Consider the following 22611-nt stretch of genomic DNA (forward strand, 5'->3'; position numbering starts at 1 on the left):
GACCACGACACGCACCTCACACAGCTCTGAGGAAAAGCTTCATGACATTCTTATCTCCAATAAATTCCCAAAAGAACAGAAGTAGAGTGATCGCTCAAATGGTAGAGTGCTAACCTTTAGCAAGAAAAGCTCAGAGACAGCACACAGGTCCTGAATTCAAGCCCTAGGACGAGTACAGAAAGGAAGGAAAGAAGGAAGGGAGGGAGGGAGGGAGATAGAAAGAAAGGAAAATAAAGAATGAAAGAAGGCAAAAAGAAACTGAAGAAGGCACTAGAAGATGGAAAGACCTCCCATGTCATGGTTTGGCTGAATAACATTGTGGAAATGAATATAATATTGAAAGCAATGTACAGGTGCAATTCAGTACCCATCAAAGTCCCAACGGCATGATTCTCAGAAACAGAAAAATAAATTCTAAATTTCACATGGAAGCATTTTAAAATAACCCAAAGAGCAAAAGCAATCTTAATTTTAAAAAAAGAGTAACACTAGATCGATCACAATTCCAAACTTAAAATTACACTATAGAAGCCATCCTAACAAAAACATCGTAATACTGGCACAAGAAGAGACACAAAAACAAGTGTAACTCAGAAATAAAACCACACAGCTTCAGCCATCTCATCTTTGAGAAAGGAGCCAAAAACATACACTGAGAAAAAGACAGCCTCTTCAACAAATGGTACTGGCCAATCTGGTTATCTACATGTCCTTTTGTCCTTTATAAAAATAAACTCCAAATGGATTATAATACAAAACCTAAAATTTTAAGACTACTACAGGAAAACATAGGGGAAAGTCTTGCATATAGGCATATTTTCTGAATAGACTGCAATTACTCAGCAGATAAGAGCAAGAATGGAAAAGTCAGATTGCATCAACTTTTGCACAGCAGAGGAAACAATGATCAGAATCTAAGAGGCGATTCACAGAATTTGAGAAAACCTTCCCCCATTATTCAATGAATAAAGGATTAATATCCAGAATATACAAAGACCTAAAAAATTCAACACTAAAAGAACAAATAATCCAACTAACAGGCAAATAAGCTGAACAGACCATTCTCAGATATACAAATGTCTTCAAAACTCTAGATTCCAGCTGTATTCTGCTGGCTCACACCTCCAGCCCTAGCTTCTGAGGAGGCTGAGATCTGAGGATCATGGTTTGAAGCCAACTCAAGCAAGAAAAGTCAAGATGATTCATCTCCAATTAAGCAGCCAAAAAGCTGGACTGGAAGCGTGGCTCAAGTGATAAAGCACCTTTAGCAAATAAAAGCCCAGCAAGAGTGCTCAGTTTAAGCTCTAGTAATAGAAACACATGCAAAAACAAAACCAAACAACACAACAACAACAACAAAAAACCCACACACCTCTCTAACAGCAGTGAAGAAAGCAGCCAGCCTCTTACATCACTTATATCCAGGGTAGTTAACTGTCTCCTCCTTATTCTTCTTTCACAACCATTTAAGGGCCAGTCATCCAATTGCTCCATAGTTCATCAGAGCTTGGAAACCCCCGCAGGCCTCTCAATCAACTTCAGACCCTAGCTGCCTTGCCAGCCCAGTCTACTCCCAAGCGAAAAGCTAAGACTCTGGGACTCTGAACTTCTCCTATTAGTCTTAAAGTGACATAAGCAAAGGAAAACTCAACTTGTGATATCCAGACCTCAAAGCAAAGGTAAACTAAACTTGTGATATCCATACTATGACAAGAGTTTGAGGATTCCATGCTAACTTTCAAAGATTATAAAAAGATGAGCGCTGTTGTCCTGAATGCAACACTATATGTATTTGATGCGCGTCTTTTTCTACTGTTGGTGGTAGGCAGCACACACTCATCCCTTCTGGCTCTGCAGCCAGTAGATTGTTGGGGCTGTAGCCATGCCACAGCCATGCCTGCTTAGTGTTCAGCTCAGTGGCAGACAACGTCTGCCAGTGTGGTAGCTCCACTGCCCACTGCTGCCCCTATAGCCTCTGAAGGCTCTTGTCTCAAGAATTAGACAAATGAAGTCTACAGATAAGGATGACTGGGAAGAATTTGATTTGGTAGAGAAGTAACTTGATGGAAAGGCTCTTATTGGGGGGAGCATTGGAGGGAGGGGTCCTGGTGGCTGGGTGTAGGCATTTATATACAACAGACTATGCTTTGATTGGTTGCCTCAATGATAATTAGGTGTTTTGGAAGGTGATGCTTTATTGGTCAGGTACCACAACATTCTGATTGGCTATGAATTCCTAATCAGGTCCTTTCTGCAAATCCTATCCCTAGAGTCACTGGGAAATCAAAACTAGCAGAGGGTAGGGATGGGAACAGAGGCAAGATGATCTAAAACAAGATTTCTTTTGCATCTGGTTTCAGCTTACAAGGCTAAGATGCTGTCCATTAGTCCTGGGTTTTAACTAATCTAACTTCTGTATTGGTTCATATTCATTGAACACAGTAAGAACTCAGAAACATACTTTGTTGTCAAGGATCTTACAATCTACTGTAGAGAAGGAAAGAAGAAGGACTCAAATAACTATTGCTAGATTTGTGCAGACTTTACTATGTGCCTATCAGATAGCCCTGCCGGTTAGAGGGAATAAGTAGTTAAAGGATTTGGAACCCTTAGTTGGGTTTAAAAAGTCATGGTCTTATTCTCTGGAAAGGGTTAGCAACTGATTTCTATACAGCATCTACATTGTGCTGAGTACATTACATGTAACTATCCAATGACTCATGAAGTTCAAGAAATTGAAGTTCTAAAAGGTTACGTTACAAGCCCCAAATCACTCAGCTAGACTCATAAATCTACAAGCCTCCAAAACCTGATGCCTTTGGCTATAGGGGACCCTTTGCTGCTCTATGCTAGCTGAAAAATTGCTCCCTCCAGGTGGCTCTTGCTCCTGTTGGCTTCCTTCCTTGGGGGTCAAGAAAGAGACTTCAGATATTGTGGCCTGCAGATACTTTGCCCTGTGTACCTCTAGAGGAGTATGTGACTGGATAGTCTGATGGTGATTGGCCACTCCTCTGAAAAGGTTTTTTTTTTTGTCAGTCGTGGGGCCTGAACTCTGGGCCTGGGTGCTGTCTCTCAGCTCTTCAGCTCAAGGCTAGCACTCTACCACTTGAGCCTCAGCCCCACTTCCAGCTTTTTCTGCTTATGTGGTGCTGAGAAATCAAACCCAGGGCCTCATGCATGCAAGGCAAGCACTCTACCACTGAGCCACCTTCCCAGCCCCTGAAAAGGATTTTTTTTCTCTGGTATTCATTCATTCTTTCATTTGTTCAACATGCAGTCATAGGACACTGGACATGCAGTACTATGTTTGTTCCTCAATATGTGTCTGAGATGCACATGTCTAGAGCAGGGGGCAGGAAAGAGAGTCAATAAAGCTCCTCTTCAGGTGTCACACCATGCAATGGAGACTGAGATACCACTCTGCCTTCTAAGACTCTCAGTCTAGTGCCTGTTTTGATCCTGCACTGCTATGTGAGCTGGTCTTTTCCTTCCTTCCTCTCACTAACTTTGATTCACTTAGGTACCAAAAGCCCCACCTCAAGACCTCATGTCCCCACAGACCAACTGGCATAATTCAAAATAGAATTCACCTAGTTCCCCAAATGACTTCAAGGAAGATCAAGATGTGATTGCATCCCTGGTTGCACTCTACAGTAGCACCTCTGAACAGACCGGGTTGGGGGAGGGGGAGACAGGAATAAACAGAGAGTTTCATGGAGAGCATCAGTGACAACTAGATACATAATCTATGGGGACTGATGAACTGACAGGCTAGCCAGTGGGTGGTTGACCGAAACAAAAAATATTTTATGACTTTCAGGGTTGAGTTGCTATATTCTGGAGGAATAACTGAGTGCTGGCTACCGACAGTTGAGAGGTTGAAAGGTCAATAGGTCAGCCCCCACCCTCTTTCCAGCTCTAGGATCACTGGCGCCTTGTGTGTGTGCTTGCCCAGGAACTGAGACAAACAGGGAAATTCACAAGGAAATCCCACTGTTCCTGAAGTATTTTCTGTCAGCCTAAACTTGTCATCAGAGCCATGACTGAGGAATGACCACATTATCCTGAGACTTTGGCCTAGAAATTGCTGCTTCCTGTCACATCTTGCCAGTCATTAGAGGTTCCCCCCTGAGGTCACAGTACCACACCCAGGGGCCAGTTTAGGGACCAGGCAGGCATGCCAGGGACCCCCACACACACCCAGGCAGAGGGCTGGAAAAGAAAGGACCTCTGAGGTGTACCCTCACCCTGTGTGGATCCCTTTCAGGATTTCCTCACCATATTAGACTCTGTTGACCACGGAATCATCTCCAGCAACTCTGTCTACCTAGTGTGTGACATTTCTGCCTTACATGACACTGAGATCTAAGTCACCTTGACTTCCACACATTGACTTTGCTATTTTTCCTCAAGGCCACACAAACACAAGTCAGATTTATTCTTTTCTCACAGAACAGTCCTTCCTAATTTTGAAGAATATCCACTCTGCCTTCTCTTTTTCAGGTTTTACTGAGCCCCTTTCTCCAATCCATTCCAGCATCTTCGCCTACAGAACAATTGTCCTATCATCCTTATGACTCCTTCTCCAGCCCCTGACCCTCATTTCTCCTTCCACCTAAGAAGAGTGCGTCACTCCCCACACACATCTGGCTTCTAGTGTGAGAGTTCATATCAGTCCCATGATATCCACCCTCCTCCTCTTCACATTCCAGCAGCTGCTCAGGATCTCCCCATCCTCCCATGTTGCATCCTGTCTTTCATCGCTTATCTCCTCTATATTGCCTTATCTCATGTGTATACTTCTCATCTCCAAAACAAATTCATCCTTCAGTCCTGCATTCCCCAATGGCTCTTCTGTACTCTATTTCATCACCAAACTTCTTAGGACACATTATCTTCCCCTTCCATTTATACTTAACCCCATGCAGTAAGATTCCTTTTCACCACTCCAGTAAAAGTGGTCTGTGAAAGTCACCAATGATCTTCCAGACACTGACTACAACAAGCACTCCTCAATCTCTGTCTCATAGAGACCTATTTGTTGAATTAAGTTTTATATCATACCTAGTATAATTCCTAGCATCCAGAGGTTACCCTGCCTGAGACTTTTCTTTGAATTAGAACAAAAATTTCAATAAATGATTTGATATGTTACTATAATGTTAGAGAGAGAGTGTGTGTGTGTACTATAATGTTACAGAGAGAGAGAGAGAGAGAGAGAGAGAGAGATAGTGCATCCAGAATATCACAGGAACCCATAGAAGAAAATTCACACTACCCTAAGGACAGGGAATACGACTGGTCAGAGAAAGCTTTTTGACATTTGAGATGGGCCCTACAGGTTTTTTTTAAATTTAAGTTTCATTGTAAAGGTGATGTACAGAAAAGTTACAGCTACATAGTAAGATGAGTACATTTTGTTTTGAACAGTGTTACTCACTCCCTCATTTTCTCCCACTTTTTCTCCTTCTGATACCACTCCCCAGTTGTAAAGCTCATTTACAACATAGTATCTAGTGAGTATCACTGCTGAATTGGTTCACTTTTTGTCCCCTTCCCTGCCCCAAATCAGATAAACCTGTATGTAAGACAAAAGGTACAGAGATGAAAAACACTGAAAAAGAGAATAAACAAAAGGGGGAAAGAAATAAAAAAGAAATAACTGAAAACAGTACAATAAAAACTTCTTGTTTCCATTTCTTGGAGTTCATTTCAATAAACATCATTTTATATGGTTATATGCAAACAGCTATTGAGCCATTGTGATCCTCTCCTAAGAATATCTTCTTTTGTTTTCATTGTGTGAATGTCTAGAGTGATGTTTAATTACATGTTCAGGTGTAATTATGTGTCTTTTACTATCCATTGGATTAACTGTAGATTTATAGACATATTCTAGTCATTACAAGTGAGGAAAGCCATGCAGCCTTTGTTTCTTTGGGTCTGGCTTACTTGGCTTAATATAATTTTTTCCAAGTCTTTCCATTTCTTTAGGAATGGGGTAATATCATTTTTCTGATGGAAGCATAGACCTTCATTGTGTCTATATACTACATTTTCTTTTTTATTTATTTTTGTCTTTTTTTTTGGTCGTTCATGGGGCTTGAACTCTGGGCCTGGGCACTGTCTCTCAGCTCTTCTGCTCAAGGCTAGTGCTCTACCATTGAGTCACAGCACCACTTCTAGTTTTCTGGTGGTTTATTGGAGATAAGAGTTTCACAGACTTTCCTGACCAGGCTGGCTTTGAACAGTGATCCTCAGATCTCAGCCTCCTGAGTAGCTTGGATTACAGGCATGAGCCACCATCACCTAGCCTAATGTACTACATTTTCTTGATCCATTTATCTACTGAGGGGCATCTGAGTTGGTTCCATATCTTAGATATAGTAAATAATTCTACAATGAACATGGTTGTGTTGGTGGTTTTAGTGTAGGCTAGATTGTTGTCATTTGGGTAAATTCGGCCCTACAATTTGAGTAGGAGTTTGCTTGGGCACACAAGAACCTTCTAAACAGAGAGACCAGTGAAAGGGCCTACATGCCTGAGGAGCAGCAAAATGTTGGAAGTCGAGGATAGATAATAAGCGGTCAGGCTGGGACTAGAGGGAACATCACCTAGGGAATTTGAATATAACCCAGGAGAAATCCTGTTAGGATTTTTAAAAAATAAGTGGCCTATGCAAACTTGTGCACAATAAAATATGGAAAATCAGTTGAAAATGAAAGATAGATTTGAAGGAGGTGAAATCAGTCATTATAGGATCACAGCCTCTCCAAGTGTCTCTCAAAGTGTGCTTCACCACAGACATGAAGGAATGACACAACACAGTCAGGTCTGTGGTCAAATAAGTCTAGAAGATGCTGGGCTGCACAGATTTCTTCACGTGGGACTCCTCAGTGTTTCTCATACATGTTCTATGTGGTATGTTTAACATACAGAGGTGTCCAAAGCTATTTTACCATGCACCTTTTCCTGAGAGCATTTTAAGGGCATAAACCTTAATGGAATGTGTAAAATAGAGGGGGGAAGACCTAGAGTTTCATAATTCTGTCATCTCTAGTTCCTGGAAGGAAAAGAAATGGAAAGAAATGGTTTTCCATAGGGTGATAACTGATATTCTCACTGGACTCTGCTGTGGGAATCCTGCATGTGTTTTTCACTGAGACAATAGAGCAGGCTTCCATGGAAATATGAATGGTAGCTTTTAGTCATTCTGTTTGGAGACAGGCTTAGCAAGTTCACCTGCTCCTCCCAGGTCGCTCATATTTGTTCAGGCCTGAAAGAGGTCAGACCAGGTGCTTGAAAGAATGGCAGGTCCTGACCCTGGAACACAGAAACCAGGTCTACCACCCCTGGAATGCTCTACTACCCCCACCACCAACCCTCACACTACATTTGCTAGCTTGCAGATGGAGGAGCAGAATATCACTTCCTTAACCCAGGAGTGTCTGTATCCCAGGTGATGGATACTCGCTCCAGCTGGCCATGGTCTCCTCTCATCGCACTGTTATATAGCTTTCCCAGACTCCCAGGCAGAGATCACCCTTGCTGCAAGGGGAGAGGAGAACAAATATCCACCCATCCTCCTGTGTTTTTAAGTTAGCCCTGACCTTGGAATGCTTTCCCTGGCAGCTCCAGTGCCATTTCCCAGTTAAGTCCTCAGGGTCAAGAAGTCTAGGCTGTTCCCTGTGTGGCTTGGGAGGTGCATTTTTCCCCATCACAGGAATTCCCCACTAGAGAAGCATCCAATGTTCCCCTGCTGCTGCCAGGGCTTAAGGGTGGAGAGTTCAAAAGTTCAAAGCAGGACACATAAGCAAGAGCCTCCTAGAAGGGATGGACAGCTTCTGCCAGGACATAAGGGCAGCAGGAGACAGGAGCAGTCAAATCTGGGCTGCCCAGAGTAAGGGGCCCTGATTAGATCCCTTAGGTGGGTGGGGGAGTGGGTACTAATGCTCCCCTTGAAGAGTGGCCACCTGCACAAAGAAGATTGCAAGGTACCCATTCTCTAGATTATCCTAGCTCCAGTTGCTCTTACTAAGAACTCTTGGGACCTCCTCCCAAGCCCCCGCAGTGTATCAACTCCAACATCATAGTTAAGTGGCTTGTGCTCCTCCTCCTCCAACACTCTCTGATTAGGAAACTGAGACCCAGAGAGAAAGAGACAGACAGACAGACAGAGACAGAGACAGAGACAGAGGAGACTCAAGCAAGTGTTTGCAGGCAGAGAAAGAACATGGTTTTTCTGCCTTCCTGTTGAGTGTCTTCTACACCATGTGTCTTTCTCGATGGAGAAAGCTTTGGTACCAATTTAATTTTACCACTGATGAATCTATATTGGTTTTTAAACTAAGCTAAGGTTGATCCAGATCCAAATTTCAGCAGCAGCACATACCAAAGTTCATAGAATAAGTAACCCTAGGCAAAAAGCATCTACAATTCAGGATTCCTTCTCTGCAAGTATTACTAATTTCAGTATTGTATGAAAGGAGAGAAGGCTAGCACTCTCCATGACAAGTATGGAAGAGGCTTTTAGACCTGACAACATATACCATGACACCTACTTTGTGGCATATAACCATTTGTAATGAAACTAGGTAAATTGTAGAGATGGGTGGTATTTGGAAAGATTGGGGAGAATGAAAAAAGGGTTGACATTGATCAAGATGCATTGCATTCACAGACTGGTATATTGAATTGAAAACCCCTTTGTAAAATGACTTAAAAGATAATGATAATAAAAATAATTTTTTACTGTGAAAATACTGTAAAAATAATTTTTTTAAAGGAATAGTACTCACTTCATAAATTAATGTGAATATTAAAGAGTATATATAAAGTGTGATGTCCTATAGGTAATAAATACTCAGCAAAGATTAACTATTGTTAGTATTTTCATGTGTGTACCATTTGAATTTGTGTTATGGTGTGCATTTGGGTGCACACAGACAGATTGAGAAAAGTTTTTCCACCTGAGCCATTTCACTTTCCATTTTTATCTTGAAATTTTGTTTTATTTACTAGCTTTTAATTACATTAACAAGTTGTCTGGCAAATTCACAACACTAATCTGCCATATATCTATCCTTCCTTAAACCACCATTGAACTGTATCAGCTCACCACAGGTTTTCATGAGATATGGATAGATGGGTGAATGGTGGGTGGAAGAATGCATGTATGCACATGCATGGAGAGATGGATGGAGAGCTGGATGGGGAGATTGATGGAGAGAAGATTGATGAAGGAATGATGAATGGATGAATGGTGCTAAGTCAGTTACTGGGGTACTCACTCCTGGTGCAGACTGATTTCATGAAAAGCCATAAGGGAAAGGATGAAGAACTGGAATAATATGGTGAAGGTCCCAGAGATCTTGACAAATTCAGTGAAAGCAAGGGAAGGAGAAGGAGAAGATATAGTCAGAGACTAAAATGAGGCCAGTATGAAATCCTAAAGTAGGAGTGGTACCAGATGATGGAAGGCCCAGGAAGCAGGCATAGAGATGTGTGTCCAAGGATGGGCTTCTGGCAGTTCTGGAGTTCTAGGAAGTCTTGGCCCAGGACATTAGATGGAGGGGTCAACAGAGCCTTTTGTACAATTCCGAGTGTATAAAATGAACTGAAGTGAGGTATACTCAATGTTCCATCCATTTTTCTAAGAGAACCAGGGAGTTTTCTTATATAGAACTGAATTACATATGAAATAGTAATCATATGCCAACCAAGAATATTTATAATTCTTGCTTTATTTTTATCTCAGCAGATGATGGTTGGTACTCCTTAAAGGTCTTTCTGAGAAGTGGGAGGAGGATAGAGAAAAGAGAGAGAGACAGAGACAGAGAGAGAGACAGAGACAGAGGGAGACAGAGAGAGACAGAGAGAAGGGGGAGGGAGGGAGGGAGGGAAGGAGGGAGGGAGGGAGGGAGAACAGGCACGGCTTGTTTTGTTGTCTGACCTTTTTAGCTTTTAGCCTCAGGCTAGCTGTGGAGTAATGCTGGAAGTCCTGTAAATAGTAAAAATCTCTCCAGCATCTAAAGAAATACTGTTCCCCACTCCCAGTTCAAATACTTGAAATTCATACTCAGAACAAAATATTGCTGTAAATTTTGACTTGGCATGCACTGCATTATATTTATAGATGGAAGGTTTTACTTATTTCTATTCATGGTAAAATTGTCCTTCAGTATCCAAGGGAGATTGGTTCCAGAACTTTTCTGGATACCAAAGCTATGCAGGCTCAAATCCCTTATTAAATATTTGCATTCAACCAATGAACAAGCTCCTGTTTACTTTATATGATCTCTATATTTTTATAATAGCTTATATTATCTAAATACCTTATCAACCATTGTTATACTGCATTGCTTAAGTAATAATGACTAGACAAAACATCTGCACATATTCAGTACTAACAGTATTCTTTTTTTTTATTGTGATTAAGTGATTACATAATTTCCCAAATTTCGCAGTATTGTGGAATAATGATGCTCATTTAAAGTCACAAGCTCATTCTAACTTTCCTGGAGCAAATTGTCTATCACGGTCTATAACATATAACGGTGTTCACATGTTATACACCATACATGTGATCAGCAGCATGGGGTTATTTAGTAGTGGTTCGACCAGATGAGTGGAAGTTCTTTGTTTCTTAAGTCCTGTTAATTTTGTCGTATCACCTAACATTTTGGATTTAACATCCACTTATCAGGGAGACCATGTACCGTTCTAACAGTATTCTTTAAAATAGTTTTGACTTTGAATTGGTTGAATCCATGGCTATAGCACGTGAAGATACTGGCAAAATTATTGAGAACCTATTATGTGCCAGACACAGTACTGATTGCTAAAGGATTGTTAAACTGTTTAAATGCATTATTGAAAGAAACTACAAAAACTTTTTTTTGGGGGGGGGGTCCGGTCGTGGAGCCTGAACTCGGGGCCTGGGCGCTGTCCCTCAGCTCTTCAGCTCAAGGCTAGCACTCTACCGCTTGAGCCACAGCGCCACTTCCAGCTTTTTTTTTCTTTTTTGCTTATGTGGTGCTGAGGAATCGAACCCAGGGCCTCAGGCATGCAAGGCAAGCACTCTACCACTGAGCCACCTTCCCAGCCCCTACAAAAACTTTTTAAGAACTTGAAATGTATGGCAATTGGTATGTAGTTATTCTGAGACAGAGAGATGGAGGGGGTGATTGTACTGACTGATACTCAGGTGACCTTAAAGGGGAATATATCATAGCCCCCTCTATGTTGTCTTTTTTAATATATATTTTATTCTAAAGATACTGTACAGATGGGGTTTACAGTTACACAAGTTAGGTAATGAGTACATTTCCTATCTAGCATTGTTACCCCCTCCTTTGCTTTTATGCTGTCTTTCTGAGGTAGACAGCAGTCATGAATCTTCCCGGAGCACACAGGAATTCAAAGCTGAACTTGTGTGCTTCCCATTGTCCAAAGCAATTCCTTACACCTCACTTTCCTTCTGAACGGTGTTCTAGAGTTATCTAGAAAAGAGTCATCTAGAAAACTCGTCTCTTTTCTAGAGAGCTCTACTATCTTCTCAGAATTAGATTTCTGATCCCTAAACTTTACATTCTCCTTGCTATAAGGGCTCCCTGTTTTCATGGCCAGGTTGAAACTTGACCTTGAAGGGAGAGGCCACTACTTCCCTAAGAGCCTAGAAGAGCTGTGTTCTCTCTCAGAACTAGGAAGTGGGATTTCAGCTATTACTACTGACTTAAACCATTTATGACTCTTCCTTTCACACACTCGGGTACAAACCAGGCATGGTACACACCAGTAATCCAGCACTGGAGAGACTGAGGTAAGAGGGGTGCAGATTCAAGAGCAGTTTGGACTATATAGTGAAACTCTGTCTCATAACAATCAGACCACAAAAAAGAAACTTATACAGGAGAGAAGGGGCAAGATAGCACCCCCCGGCACAGAGTTTAGTATATTATAGTCAAAAATGAACCTGAAAATTATAGCTAATAGTACAATACTGTATACTTGAAAATCCATAAAAAAGATAACCATGTGCAGAATGGATATGTTAATTAGCTTAAATATGGTAATCATTTTATTATATTTACAAATATGAAGTCATCATGCATAAGTTAATAGATACAATTTTAATTGACCAATTAAACTTCGGTTGAGATGAAAAAAAAAACACCTTCAGTTTTAATCCCCACAGCAGCCCACAAATGTTGGCCAGGTAGTTACCATTATGCACATTAACAAGTGGGAAACTGAGGCAGAATAGAACATAAAGTGACATGTACAAGGCCATTCAGTTTTATGTGGACAGCTAGGCCAGTTCCATAAATCACCCGGCCCAAGCACAGTTAGTCACTGGCTCTGTAGGTCTGTCCTGAAACGTGACTCCATGTCTTCGTGTTTCTATCAGCAACTCTGAATAACCAACACTCTTATAAGTACCGCGCGCTAACCAATTGCGCCACTGGAGCTCCATAACCAGCACTCTTAGAAGACGAAGACAGCAGCACAGCTTTGCCCATTTGCTGGCACTGATGCTGAGCAGGAACACATGTGAAATGATGAGGTTGGAAAGGTGTTTTCTGGATTATCTCAGTGTTGCCCACTCCTCGTAGTGACTGGCCTCATCAGAGAGATGCTTTGAGGGTACAGAAGGCACCAGTGCTCTCTAGCAAAACAACAAACCTTTTCACAGCTGGTCCCAAGTGGGTCCCAGATGGTGATCCACACAAAGTTAGGAATGGCAGAGCACTTGTTTCTATTACATTCCTCCACACTCCTGTATCAACTGTGGATCACTCAAGGTATTTTTCTCAGTGAACATGGCCTCCCAGACTGTTATTCAATCACAAATGAATTCATAAGATATAAACTATTTTTATCCATGTATTAAGTAATTTTGATTACTTCATCCCATACTCATTTACAGACAGACTCAGAATGGAGAATCAGGGCTGGTGGCGTGGCTCAAGTGGTAGAATACCTGCTTAGCAAATACAAGAATCAGATAGCAACAGTGAAGTTAGGGAAGAGTCTTGTTCAGAGATCTCAGGTTCAGGAGTCTTACTGCAAATGAGCGAGATATTTCTCTCAGCTTAGGCAGACCACAAACTTTAGAAGAAAAATTAAGAAAGTAGAGATGTAGCTCAAGTTGTAGAATGCCAGCCTTGAGTGGAAAAAGAACAATGAAAGTGTAAGTCCTACTACAAGCCCCAATACTGGCACAAAAATTAAAAGAAAGAAAAATTAAGTTATGAAATTCAAATGAATAATGTCATTTTGGGAAGACCTGGAGGCAAACTAATGTAGGTTACCAAACAAACATCTCAAGCAGCTTTACTATGCATTGTCTGTATTCGCCAAGGCAGTGATTTTTCAAAGTTTTCTAGACTTCCCATTCAGAACCATCTGTTGTGCTTGTTTAAAAAGGCCAATTCCTGGGCCTTATCTCACATTCTCTGAGTGAGGCCAACTATGAGGAAGCCTGGATTTTAAACAAGCTCACAAATAGATTCTTTTAGTCCTGTAAGCTGAAAGTCGTCTTCACCAAAGTGTTAGCAGAAGATAGTGTAGCTGTATGGTGACTTTTTTTTCCAGCCTTCTTTACTAGGGAATAGCACCTCGATTTAGAGTCTCCAGTAGAGGAACAACAAGCCTCAAGGTCTATCAAGGAAGATAATTGGAGGCCCTGGCCATCTGTGCTTGGGGAACCCTGGCTCTTTGTACACATGTGGGTGTGAGTAAGCTTCCTTCTGTGATCTCAGATGACCACAGGCTGTAGAGAAGGCAGACCCCATCTCAGTCCTTCTGCATGCCAGGGTCTACCATGAGATAATAGGGTTGCCACCAGATTAGACACATTGATGTTAGCTTGGATAAGTGTGAAGCCTAGGGCCGCTCCCCTCTCCCTTTCCAATCCCTGTTCATTGGGGCAAACAGATTTCAACTGCCAGGAGTTCCTAATCCAGCCAAGTGGCAAAAACCCAAGAAAGGAGCCATAATGTCGCCACCCTGGGGCCTGAGCCTCCTCCCTCTCTAGTGCAGGTTGCCATCTGCCGGAGATCTGCAATTGTGTCTTCTTCCCTGCCCCTCCCTCCCACAGGTTTGGAATAAGTTGCCTCGTGCAATTTGAAGATTTTGCCAATGACAATGCTTTCCGTCTGCTCCATAAATACCGCAACAAGTACTGCATGTTCAATGATGATATCCAAGGTATGTTTCCACTCACCTGACACACACTATTTCCCAGGACTCACCCGGATGCCAAGGGAAAAGACAGGTATCATCTCATAGCTGGGATTCAACTCCCACTTGGCTAACTTTTAGTTCTGTGATGTCAGATAAGTCCCTTCACTTTGCTGATCTTCAATTTGCTTGTTTATGAAATGGAAAACATTGCTACTTTAGAGGAGGGTAGGAATTAGATAGATACTCATATATGTGTGTGTGGATGGATGGATAGATAGATAGATAGATAGATAGATAGATAGATAGATAGATAGATAGATAGATAGATATTAAATCTTACAGTGATGTCTTTTACTAACTACTTGAACTTGAAAAATCACTTCCCTGACCATACTTTCGTCATGAGTCCTATGGAAATGATCATTGCTTTGGAAGAATATTGCAGAAATTTAAAGAACAGATATATAGGAAGGAAGTACTCCCAGCCAGGACCCATCAGATAGAAACATCCATCATTATTTTAAAACATTATTTTCTGTAATCATAATGTACTCATGGATTTTCTGAACACAAAGTTGTGTCCCTATGAAGAGCTGGGCAAGTCCTTCCCTGCACTTGGCCAGAACGAGCACAGCTGAGAATGCTAAACCTGAGAGACATGGGCACCAGGAGCATGAAGTACTTTAAAAGCCCATGTGAGGGCTGGGAAGGTGGCTCAGTGGTAGAGTGCTTGCCTTGCATGTATAAGGCCCTGGGTTCAATTCCTTAGCACCACATAAGCAGAAAAAGCCAGAAGTGGTACTGTGGCTCAAATGGTAGAGCATTAGCCTTGAGCTGAAGAGCTGAGGGACAGTGCCCAGGCCCAGAGTTCAGGCCCCACTACCAGCCAAAAAAAAAAAAAAGCCAATGTGAGCCAGGTGCCTGTGACTCACACCTGTAATCCTAGCTACTCAGGAGGCTGAGATCTGAGGATCATGGACCAAAGCCAGCCCGGGTAGATTGATCCATGAGACTCTTTTTCCAATTAACAAACAAAAATCAGAAGCAGAACTGTGGCTAAAGTGGTAGAGTGTCAGCCTTGAATCAAAACTCTAAGCAAGAGCCTAAGACTCTTGAGTTCAAGCCCCAGTCCTAGCACCAAAAAGGGGGGAAAGCCAATATGAAGCATCTACTAGTTCAGATTCAACTTAGTCACCTATTCTAGAGCCCAGAAATTGAGGCACGCCTGTGGCTGTGGAGGGGCCAGTGTCTGAGGCTGGAGAGGAGGAAAGCCTCACTAGCAGCATCTCCCTTGGTCCATGCGTTCCCAATAAGGAGCACTAGAAGTTATTCCTCATGTATTGTAAGGCTGAAGAGGAACCTTGATGCGTCCCCATGGGGTATTACTTAGTAAGTAATGGCAAGCAAAGTCTTATTAAATCCAGTGGCCCGATCACATAAAAAGAACGAGTTGGTGGGAAAAGAACTTGGTCCCTGAGAGTGAAAGATTGGCCAAGAACTCATTCTCCAAATGATTCCTCTAGAGGCCCCAAAAGGTCACAACTCTTCATCAAGTGAGTGAAGGTTATGGCTGAGAGAACTCAAGCCCGTGAAATGAGTTAAGGTTTATCACTGACTATTTATGATACATCAGGCACTGTGGTAGGCACTTTACACATTTAGTTCTTCTAAGATATTAGCATCTGTATCTGAAACACAGAGGGACTGAGGAACATACAAAGCCCATAAATGTACTGTGTACTGTTGAGACTAAGTTCTAAGTTTACAAGTACTCATAGTACCTCATGGTACCCAAGTATCTCTTCCTTTCCTGACGGTCCACATTAGGGAATATCAGAAATACACTTTTTTTGTATTTGTCTTGTATTTGCAGTTCTAACAGTTCTAACACAACTTTTGGTGACTGCCTTGAAATATGTGACTTCATTGTCTGAAGGTTGGGTGCCCAGTGAGGGGAAAATCCAAATAGGGAAATCTGAATCCTAATCGTACACTAGCTTCACAGCCTCTCCATTCTTCCTCCTCTTACCCTGAAGTTTGGCCTCTGATAGGCCTTGAATACAGCTCTATAGCAAGCCAAGCAGGCCACAGTGACAGTTGGGGGGAGGAGGGACCCAAGAAGACTGGCGGAGGGTGGGGTGTCAGGGAGGCATTTTCTCACTGACTGACAGTCATGTGGTTCACAGCCCAGCCAGCAAGGGTCTGTCTGTGGCCTTGGAGGAAGCACCTGTCAGCTGATCCTGACCAGCTCCCCAATCCTACCACTCACCCATGAGTCAGTGGCAGGAAAACTCTCCCCTGAGCCACCTGGACTGCCAAGGCCAGAGGGTGGAAGAGGAAAACAATGCAATGTGGGTAGCACACCTGGTATACCAACTCTGGATTACAGACACCCAGACAGTGTGTACATCCTCAAAACGTCATCCACAGGAACCCACCAGAGCCCTGAAGTCGGTCAGCCTCCATCCACCCCCACATTGCTGCCAGAATTTGCCTCTTGGGGAATAAGACTACTGTGCTATCCACTCTCCGTGAGACAGTCCACACTAGCCACGGAACTATATATGGCTTTGGCAGTTGTCTCTGTCCTCTGACCCTCCCTCCACTTTTAGTGATCTGATCTCCTTGCCAGTCACTGGTTTCTCCCTGTGAAAATTCTGCTCATACCTCTCCATCATCTTTGCCTGAGTGACTCCTTCACCCTTCATGATTCAGCTTCTCCAATCTGCTTTACCTACCCACCCAGGGGCTCCCAAATGGAACTCTGTCCATTCTTGTGTTCGTCAGTTTTATATTACTATAGTAAATATATGAGAAAGACAAAGGAGTAAAGATGTATCTGGACTTAGAGTCTCAGAGATTTAGTCCATGGCTGACTACCTCCATTGTTTTTGAGACTGGGGTGAGGTAGAGCGTGAACCTTATGGTGGCCAGGAAACAGATAGAGAAAGTGAGGGGGGGCAGGAGAGAGAAACAAACAAGAAGGTCTCAGGAACAAGATAAAATCTCAAGGCACACTTCCAGTTACCTACTTCTTCAAACCAAATCCCGCCTCTTGGTTTTCATCTCCGACCCATCAATTGATTAATCCATTGGTGAATCCAGAGCACTAAGAACCCAGTCAACTCTCCATGGCTGTATCCACCTGCTCCTTCATATCCAAACCATAACAGTTCTCTTCCCTTTCTGTATCCTGATACTTATACTTCATTCTCTGCCTCTTGCAAGAGGCTTCCAGAGGCAGTCACCACATCTTCATTCTTATTCTCCAGCTCCCAGAACATTGTAGGCCCTTAGTAAATGTGAGAGGAGTGAATGAATGAGATGTGCACCTGTGTGGGACATTCTCATCATTGCATCCACCTGTTGGTGTGCTTGTCTACAGTTGACACCTGCCCCGTAGCCTTTGTCTTGTCTTCATTGTCATGTCATAAACATTCCCACATATAAATGCACCCACATGTGCCCATACTCAGGTGTAAATACACATGCATGCCGACATGCATACACATGGAGCTTTTTACAATTAAATTCATTTGTTTGAATTTATTGGCTCTTTTGTCCTACCTATGGGTTCTCAGACAAAGCCAAATGAAATAGGTTTCTAGTTCTTACAGAAAGTGAAAGAGGGATTTCCCAGTCTTTTCTCAGAAATGAAGGCAGAAGTCATTCATCTAGAGAAGAGCTGACAAACAGCACAGGAATGACAGGCTCTCCATTAATTTATTCTAGCCTTTGATGTGCACAGCCATATAGTGTACATGTAACAGATCACAGTGAAGCTGTGGACATGGGAAGCAGTACCCAGATCTCCTTAAAGGAAAGGCTTATTGCTTCAGCTTATGACAAGGCTGCCAGAACATCCAGCAGGGCCTCAGCTACAGAGAGCCACTTTGCCCACAGTCTTGCCTGCCAGCAGCAACTCTCACCCACTAATGAAGGGATATGGTGACCCAACCATTTTAGTCCAGTGTAGAACTAAACTCCCAGTGAGGCCGGCTGAGGCCTTCATACCTATATTACCCTAAACACTATAAAACACCCTGAACACTCTTGTATGTCAGGTGTCACAAATAATGACATTTTGCATGCATGGAGCTCTTTAGGTTTCAACAGCGCTTTGTATTCATACTATATCACAAGTTCCCAGAAATAGGGCCCTCCTGTTCATGGACAGACAGATACTGCTGCCTTTCTCCATGTTGCTGATGAAGAAACTAAAGTACCAGGGGCAAAAGTTGTTCAAGTTTAGGGCTAACTTAGTGGGAGAGTACTTGCCTAGCATTCATAAAGGTCTGGGTTTGATTCCTCAGTACCATATAAACAGAAAAAGCTGTAAATGGCTCTGTGGCTCAAGTGGTAGAGAGCTAGCCTTGAGCTGAAGAGCTGAGGGACAGCGCCCAGGCCCAGAGTTCAAGCCCAGGGCTGGCAAAAAAAAAAGAAAAAGAAAGAAAATGTTCAAGGTTGCACAGAAAGTTAATCACGAAGTCAGGACTAGAACCCAGTTATTTCTCACTCTTTTTCGTGGCAGGCTGCTGATTGTCCCCCCATGTGGTGGTGGACTTGATCCTCTTTCTAAGGATTAAATTCCAGACGTTACATCAATGTGGTGTCACTGCCCCCACAGCATGCCACCACTGTGGTCCTTTCATTTTCATTGTTCCCATAGCCTCCTCTAACTCCTACCGTTTACACAGCCCAGAATGGGGAGGAGAATCACCTGAAGAGTGAGTGGTTAGTGAGGGAACCAGAGGCCAGCAGGCTGTGATGTATGTTCCCACCACTAGGGGGTGAGGGGACACCCAAGAGGTCTGAGGAGGAAGGAGTCGACACAGGATTCAGCCCATCCTGGAGATGTCCTTTTCCTTCCAAATACAAAGCAGGGAGAAAGGAAGCCTAAAACCACACTGTGGTGAGGAAGCTGGAAAGGAATGCCTCCACGTGCACAGAATTGAAGGTGCGGAGAGTGAAGGAGAGAGGAAGGAAGCAATCACTAATGCCACACGGCTGTGTCTCTTTTGCCGAAGCACTTGGGGAAAGCACTTGCGATTGCATTCTCTAACCCCTGCACTCTCTAACCCCACCGTCCATCAGATTCACAGCAAGCTTCAGCCCAGGCCAGGCTAGACCCTGGCAAGCAAGGCTGTCCATGCACTGATTCATTGCTGGCAGCTTCTTCAGGAATTTTGGAAAAGGCAGAGGCTCAGGTGGCTTTTGTTGTTTCAGCTGGGACCAGAAAATCATGTCCGCTCTGAGGTGAGGAAAGAAGAGAGGCCTGGAAGGGGAAAAGCAGTGGGGATGGTCATGCTCCGGGCCAAGCCAACTTTGACCTCAGAAAGCGGAGTTGCATGCGAGGAACCAGATCACAAATGTTGCTAGCCTAGTGGCCCTAGGCTTCTGGCCTCCGTGTAAACTGACCACACTGTGGCTAGGGACAGGAAAGCCCAACTGGCCCATCAGTTCCACAGCATCCTCTGGCCCACCAGCCTTCCCCAGACCTTCCCTGCACAATTCCTTCCACGTCCCAGGGCCACATGACCTGTTAGATTGCCTAAATGCCATGTCAGGCCAGCATCACCACTTGACAGTTTTAAGCTTTCATTAGCAAGCCAAAGTCCTTAACAGTCAGCCATTTAGACTGAGACAAGTCTAAAGTGGAAACCTCACTTTTCTGCTTTGTGAGTTTAAGCAAAAGAGCTCAGAACATTCTTTTTCCTGTTCTGTAAAATGGAAATAACAGTATTAGCAGCCATGAATAAGAGTTACCAAACACCACCAAAATTGCCAAGATACTGTGTGTGTGTGTGTGTGTGTGTGTGTGTGTGTGTGTGTGTGTGTGTGTGTGTGTGTGTGTGTGTGTTTGTCCTGGGGCTTGAACTCAGGGCCTGAGTACTGTCCCTGAGCTTTTGTGATGAAGGATAGCACTCTACCAATTGAGCCACAGCTCCACCTCTGGCTTTTTTGGTAATTAACAGGAGATAAGAGTCTCACAGACTTTCCTGCCTGGACAGGCAGATCCTCAGATCTCAGCCTCATGAGTAGTTAGGATTACACGTGTGAGCCACCAGTGCCTGGCCCAAGATGCTTTTCTAAGGCTAGCATTCACTCGTTGATTGGCAGCTATGCCAATTCCTTGTTAAGCATTTTTATCATTAACTCAGTTATGTCATTTATTGTAAAGGATTGTAGGAATGAGTACATGAGCAGGAACTCAGTCATGACTTATTACTTAAGTAGTAGTAACAGCAGTACTCAGTCATAGTACTATTACTAATATAGTAATAGTACCTATTACTAATATCTCTGGGGCATGATAGGTGTCAACACACGGGTATGGGAGGAGGGTACAAGGTTTGAGATCTGAGACAGAAAGTTTCTGATGGAGGTGAGCAAAAACTTGTGTAAGCCCAAGACGGAGGAAGCCTGAGAAGAAGGGGGGCAGGGCCCAAATCCCTTTTCTCCACTTTCCCACAGATGCCTCATTCTCCCAGCATTACAGTCTCTACTATGAGAATTTTCTGCCCTCTCTGTGATGATGAATGGACTGGTGCCTCTGCCTAGAACTCTGGTCCCTTTCTTAGCTAATTTGGGTTTGTCCCTCAAGATACTGTATCCGGGACCAAGCCACCAGTATCTGTATGACCCTACATTTTCCCTTGGCCCAGATGTTTCACTGAATAGTGTTCTTGTAGTTTGCAGAATGATCCAAAGTTCCCCAGGGACACAGAAGGGATGTGCAGCCAAGAGATGTGAAACACCACTAAGAGAAGATGACCTGAGGGAAAGAGGGTAGGAGAGGCCTAGTTAGCTCCAGAGGCAACAGTAGCTACAGGCAGATGGGCATGTCAGATGGTCTGTCCTTTATGTAAGACCACAGCTTTCTGTCTAGCTGAGGGTCCACTGCCCTCTCTTCACCACCACTCACACTGAGCCCAGTTCTGGACCTTCTTTAGCTCTCACTTAGTCCTGTACTAAAGATTCCTCTGGTTCCCCTAGTCTTGTCTCTCCCCAGTCTCTAAAGCTTTCCCTGTCACCAACCCCCATGTTCTGAGGCTATTCTCTGCTTCAAAGTTTTCCCTGGCTGTGAGGTTCACATAAGTCTCATGTTTATAATCTTAGTTCCTCTGAGAACTCAGATGTCAGGCTGCTGGGCAGCTAACACTTTGGAGAGGCTGAAAGGATGGTAATTATTGCCTTTTTTTCCAAATTGGAAACATAGGCCTAGCCTCACCCTTTGGGGGAATCCAAGAACTCAGGAAGACACCCTTGTAACACAGAAAGAATGTTGAGACCATCCTGAAGGCCTTGGCTTGGTGTTCAATGAGGGAAGCCTTACTTTTCTGAACATGTATGCTCCCGGCAACTTGAGAATTAGAACACTTCTGTTTTATTCTTTACCTATCCAAGGCCCAGAGCAGGCTCTCAGTATGCGCTTAATAGGGCAGCTGGCTGCTGGAGGAAGATCATTCTTGCAGATCATGGAAGTTGGTCTAGTTTTAGACTAGAGACTGTCCCATCCTGCAGGCGCCCGGGCCTCTGTGGTCATTGTCACCTTAGCCAGAGCCTGAGCCCCCCAGATCCCAGCCCTTCCCACTGACAGCGGCTCTGACCTTTCTTTTTTTTTTTTTTTGGTCCGGTAATGGGGCCTGAACTCTGGGCCTGGACGCTGTCCCTCAGCTCTTCAGCTCAAGGCTAGCACTCTACCACTTGAGCCACAGCGCCACTTCCAGCTTTCTTTTTTCTGTTTATGTGGTGCTGAGGAATCAAACCCAGGGTCTCATGTATGCAAGGCAAGCGTTCTACCACTGAGCCAACTTCCCAGCCCGGCTCTGACCTTTCTTAATTGGGCAATGGATTGCTTCCTTTTCCTCCAGGAACCCGTAGTTAATCATGGAAACTCTACTAAGCTCTCAGCTTGTCCTTTTGTGTTATTTCTGATCCTACAACCTCAAGTTTTCAGTTTTCAGGAAATGTCATTAGAGAATGTTCCCTATGAAAAAGAAAATGTATTTTTTCTTTCATCAAGATTGGGAACAACCAGCCATACTGCACATTGGCCAGAGCATTTATGGGCACATCCATGTGCCCACATATTCCTGGACCCCTGGAATTGTTGAGATGGTCACCTCCAAAAACTTAGCAACCGCCTTTCTTTTCATTTTTAAATTCTAGGCCCATAGCCCATGAGCCTCTGCAAAGATGGCGATGATAGCTTCACTTCTTGAACTTTATCATTCAGGGCGTAGGAACCCCTGTCTTCCTTGTTGAGCTCTGTTCTTATACCTTTGTACTTCCAGAGCTGAGGAGACTGAGGCAGGAGGATCAAGAGTTCCATGCCAGTATGAGCGACATGGTGAGACACTGTCTCAATTAAGATATGAGAAAGAGGTGGGGGGGGGGGAGGGAAAGGAGATGAAGAAGCC

General features: G+C 43.5%; 1 protein-coding gene and 1 pseudogene across 1 annotated transcript in view; both read left to right on the top strand.

Annotated features, from left to right (window-relative positions):
• Positions 1 to 22611, top strand: part of Me3 (malic enzyme 3) — a 200547-nt gene that overhangs the window by 163292 nt on the left and 14644 nt on the right. The window contains exon 7 of the mRNA XM_042688403.1: positions 14103 to 14212. Coding sequence (XP_042544337.1) covers positions 14103 to 14212 — 110 coding nt within the window. The remainder of the gene's footprint in view (positions 1 to 14102; positions 14213 to 22611) is intronic.
• On the top strand, positions 8474 to 8584 carry LOC122117055 (annotated as a pseudogene).

This window comes from Dipodomys spectabilis, unplaced genomic scaffold (genome assembly GCF_019054845.1).
Source record: "Dipodomys spectabilis isolate Male_0828 unplaced genomic scaffold, ASM1905484v1 ptg000003l, whole genome shotgun sequence".
NCBI lineage: Eukaryota > Metazoa > Chordata > Mammalia > Rodentia > Heteromyidae > Dipodomys > Dipodomys spectabilis.